Source organism: Silene latifolia, chromosome Y, assembly GCF_048544455.1.
Source record: "Silene latifolia isolate original U9 population chromosome Y, ASM4854445v1, whole genome shotgun sequence".
NCBI classification, from domain to species: Eukaryota; Viridiplantae; Streptophyta; class Magnoliopsida; order Caryophyllales; family Caryophyllaceae; genus Silene; species Silene latifolia.
In genome coordinates, this window is record NC_133538.1 from 164,435,892 (window position 1) to 164,441,202 (window position 5,311).

Consider the following 5,311-nt stretch of genomic DNA (forward strand, 5'->3'; position numbering starts at 1 on the left):
TCCAGCCCATCGAGCACCGCAACTACTTCCGCTCCCACTCCCTCTTTCACTCTCTCGTCTACGTTCAACTTCACCCATCCTTTCGCCGGAACCTGTGAGCCCCCACACCTCTCAACAGCCAGCCCCACCTTTCTTAAGTCTTAACCACAACCTTACCTCTCTCAATCTCCCCCATTAAGCCCCAGTCCCCACACTCATTTAGCAATTTCACACATCTCCGCTCGACATCCTTCAAACATAAACCGATTTCTCCCCTCCCAAATAACCCAACACCCGACCATCATCAGCTCCCACCTCATCTCATCCATCTCCTTCCATCGCCCCTCCACCCAATCCCGAATACCCATATGCATCCCCTCCATATTCGACCCCACCTGCAGCCTCTCCCACACCCCTATATCCACCCAAAAATCCCGAAACAGATCAAGACACGACTGAATTTGACACTGACACAAAGGACATATGACATCCTCACTACCGACTCGTGAAGATAAATTTACCTTTGTTGCAATTGCATCGCTGCACATTTGCTAGAATAAGAGCTTAATCCGAGTCTTCTAAAGCTTATTTCATATCCATTTTTCCCGCTCTCAACTCGACGGCTCTGCCATGTTAAATTCAATCCCCTCCAACAGCCTATACGCCAACTTCACACTATAATTCTCATCCTTCTCTAAATACCAATACCACGAATCGCCTAGAACGGCCCTACCCAACTTATCATTCCTCACTCGGTCCCTCTCAAAAGGTAGGAAATACACTTCTAACTTTTGCTCATCCCACCCATGCCCATCACTAGTCCTGAGGCCAACCACCTTTGCAATATTATTACAACCCAGACACGGCAATAGTACTCTACTAGTTTGCGTGTGTAACACCATGTATCTTATTACCTTGGTCAAAGGTTAGTCAACGGTAAATGGATAAATATATTTTATAAAATTATATTAAATTGTGTTTATACGAGTTATGTATGAGACGGAATAATAATAATAATAATAATAATAATATACGATACATGTATATATATATATATATACATATACTACACCCACCTTATATACTCCACCTTACCCTTATTCACTCACAAAATCATAACACAATCTACACAACATGAGAGGAGAGAAAAGAGGGAGATTTCAAGGGAGATTTCGTCCCTCCGCCTCGGAATCATAAGGTAAGACCGTCTTACACTAGTTTATATATTATTTAATTTATACCGTTGACCCAACTCGGATCTGAATGACCTTGACCACCCTCGGGACCGCCGTTGACACCCCAAAAGGGGTTTGACCGACCTAGATATAAGGTTTTGTTGTTGTTGTGAAACCGTCTTAATACGAGTTTTCAACCCTTAATCGTCACTGACCAAAGGACAACGGTTGTTGGGGGTTATGAGGAGATCATGGTGGTGGTTAATGGTGGCGGTATAGGTGGCTGCAGGTGGCGAAAATTGTGGGTAAAGAGAGGGTGGCGAGTGAGTGTTGTTGCCGTGTATAGTTTTTGTTGTCGGCTGTTGTTGCGGTTGGTTGTGGGTGTTGGGCTCGGGTCTGAGGGTAGCGACAGGTGGGGGTCATGCCATGACCAATGTGGTGGTGGTGGTAGCCCACGGTGATGGCTACGTTGGTGGCGGTTTGCTGGTGTTAGAGGGAGTGTGTCGTGTGTGTTGTGTTGTGTTGGTGTTTATGTCATGTATTATTGGTGGTTGTGAGGTGCTGGTTATGGCCCATCATGGCTGGTGGTGGCCCACGATGAGGGTGGCAAGCGGTGGTGTAAGGTGGTTGAGTGACTAAGTGTTTGGTGAAAATTTGAATAGCTTTAAGACGGGTTTTGTTTATTTAATTATGTATCTAATTTAATTAGATTAGTTAGTAATTATATTTAATTATCGTAATTAGGTGCCGACTTTATGGAGGAGCACATTTGTATCCGGTTGCTTTACTGTTTAGCGGGATTGCTAAAAGGTTGCTTTATCCTACTAGTTTCAATAATGTGTATGTTTGTTAGTGGGTCATTTGTCATTACTTGCATTATATGAGACGTATTGCATATCGTATTTGGGAATGTGTATCATGATAAATCGGTAATTGGTATATTGTATGATATCTTATATTTGTGGTATCTGACATGTATAGTGCACTACAAGAATTCCTGTTTCGGGCAACTTAAAATGGCGACTGATGAAAATAGTTGCCAAATTGGCGACTGAATAAAAAATTGGGCGATTGAAGACAGCCGCCAATTTGGCGACTATCAAATCCCATACAATTTTGGGAGCGGACGACTGATTTTCAGAAGTGGCGACTGAAATAAGTCGCCAAAATGGCGATTACCCACATTCGGTCGCCAAATCGGTCGCCCTTTTTTTTATTATGTTTGAAAACACGGGAATCTTTCTCCCCTCTCTCTTACTTTACTGAAACACAAACCAAACAAAAAACGTACGACCACCACCACACAAAACAACGACGCCGGATCTCCGACCACCACTCGGACCACCACCACTGCGACCACTAGGACACGCCGACACTCTTTCCTTCTCCCTTACTTTGTTTCATCCTTATATTTGAAGGTAATTTCTTTGTTTAAATTTCAATTTCTTAGTTTAATTTTAGTTTAATTTGTTATTGTAATTAGTATTAAGATGATTTGATATGTTTATATAAACATTTGTGTTGATTATTAGGTTTTTAGATGTTATTTAATTAGGTTTTGGTGAAATTAGATTAAGGATTATATAAATTGGGGGTTTTGATAGTTATGATTGTGGTTATAGTAGTGTTTTTTTTTTGGTCAAATGTGAGTGTATATATATATATATATATATTTCAAAAATAAAAACTTATCCAATTACAAAAGGACCAAAAAGCTTTCTACAAGTAGAAACAAACAGCATTTCTATTAACAGAAACCAACCCAAGTCCTTGCATCCAACTCAGTTTGTCCACCTCTACGGTCAGTAAATCTGCGAATTTGTTGTTGGACCACCATCTTCATCCATTCTGCCACTATCACAAGTCTCATAACACTGAACTGAGTTCGAGCATGATTACGTTGAAACCAAACTGTGTATCTGTAGCAAGACAGCACCATAGCTAGAGCTTTCCATTTCATGCTGCTGCCAGAAACATTCAGCAGCTCACTATCAGTGGGGAAAGGACGTTCAATCCAATCTTCAACATATTTCTGAACTTGACAACTGAACTTACATTCAGTGAACAGATGCTCAATAGTTTTAGACTGTTCAGCACATAGGACACACAAGTCATCCTGACAGCATCCATAAGAAAAGAGTTTAGCTTTAGTATTCAGTCCACCCTGCATTATCAGCCAGGAATTGAAGGAATGTTTGGGCACATTCCATTCATTCCAAACTATTTTTGTCCAATGCTGAGTAGGAGTTGTTCCCATAAGCGATTCATATCCATTGCCAATTGTATAACCTTTTTGACGAGGAGCCCAGCAATTATCAATGAATCCATTCTTAAGCCGCTCCTTCACCTTACATATAGTCTTCCAAGTCCAAGTAGAGTCATTTGCAGGTGTATAATCATTCCAGTTCGTTCCTTTGAGATAAACACTATCTATCCATTTAATCCAGACCCTGTCAGCCTTCACATATAACCAATTCACCAGTTTTCCAACTGAAGCAATGTTCCAAGTGCTGGCTTTTTTAATCCCAAGTCCTCCTGCAGATTTTGACATGGTTACTCTGTCCCAACCCACTAAGGGAACTCTATGGTATTCAGTGGAACTATCCCACAGAAAGTTCCTGCATATAGCCTTAACTCTCTTAATAGCAGCTTTAGGAATGACAAACATTGCAGCCCAGTAGTTATACAAAGTGTTAAGCACTGAGTTTATAAGTACAACCCTACCAGCATAGGATAACTTTCTAGCACCAATACTTCTGATCCTTGTCACCATTTTCTCCACAAGACTGCTGAACTCTTTCTTTGATACTTTCCCTAGCTGAATTGGAACCCCTAAATACCTAAATGGCATTTTTCCTTCCTGAAATCAAGTGACTGATAGAATATCAGTCTGCAAGTCCACATTCATACCATTAAAAAAGATTTCTGACTTTGCATTGTTCATCTGCAGACCTGATGCATTAGAAAAGGAAGTGAAAGCTTTAACAAGGAGGAGAATAGAGGTGGCATCTCCTTTGCAAAATATCAGAAGATCATCAGCAAATATGAGGTGAGTTAGCTTAATTCCTTTGCACTGTGGGTGATAATGAAATGGCCATCTGGCAGAGGCATAGGCAATAAGCCTTGTCAAATAATCCATACAAATAGTAAAAATAAGAGGAGAAACTGGGTCACCCTGCCTGAGTCCCCTCTTACCCTTAAAATACCCAAAGTTACTTCCATTCAAGACCAAGGTATATGAAGTAGTTGTTATGCAATCCATCATGAGATCAATAAATTTGTTAGGAAACTTCAGTCCAACCAACAATTGTGCCACAAAGTCCCATTCTACAAGATTCAGGCTTTTTGCAAATCAACTTTGAATAAGCATCCGGGGATACATTTTTCCTAGAATATTGATGTACTATATCCTGGCATATCAGAACATTCTCAATAATGGACCTACCTTGTACAACAGCCCCTTGACTTTCATGAATAAGATCAGGCAATACCAGTGCAAGCCTATTGCATAGCAGTTTAGAGATAACCTTGTAAAGTACATTGCAGCAGGCAATGGGTCTGAACTGTTTAACTGATATAGGTCTCTCACACTTAGGAATCAAGCTTATGTTTGTTGCATTCAGTTGAGTTAACAGTCGACCTGTATTGAAAAAATCTTGAACAGCCTCAACCACATCACGTCCAACCAAATCCCATGAATCCCTAAAAAATCCACTTGAGCATCCATCTGGACCAGGGGCTTTATCAATAGGAATGGAAAAGACCACCTGTTTGACCTCCTCATAAAGCACTGGCTTATTCAGAATAGAGATGTGTTCGTGGTTATAGTAGTGTTGTTAGTATTGTTGATTTTGATTAGTATTAGTTTCGTTAGTGTTATTTATTTTGATTAGTATTAGTGTTGTTATTAATGGTGATTTTGATTAGTTAATTAGTATAATGTTAGTAAGGTTGAAGGTGGAAGTTAGTATATAATGTAAGTAATGTTAAATGTACTAAGTTAGTATAACGTTTGTATTGTTGAAGGTACTAAATTATTATAATTAGTATGATGTGGAGTATTTTCAAAGGTAGTAAATTAGTATAGTTAGTATAATTTTAGTTAATTAGTATAGTTCAAGTTAGTAATGAAGTATAATTAGTATAATGTTGTATGG

The 5,311-nt window shown here is 39.7% G+C and overlaps 1 protein-coding gene across 1 annotated transcript; it reads right to left on the reverse strand.

Moving 5' to 3' along the window:
* Nucleotides 1–2,901: 2,901 nt before the first annotated feature.
* Nucleotides 2,902–4,005, reverse strand: LOC141629328 (uncharacterized). Its single transcript, XM_074442348.1, has one exon. The coding sequence runs from the start codon at nt 4,003–4,005 to the stop codon at nt 2,902–2,904; it is 1,104 nt and encodes a 367-aa protein (XP_074298449.1).
* Between the last annotated feature and the right edge of the window lie 1,306 nt (nt 4,006–5,311).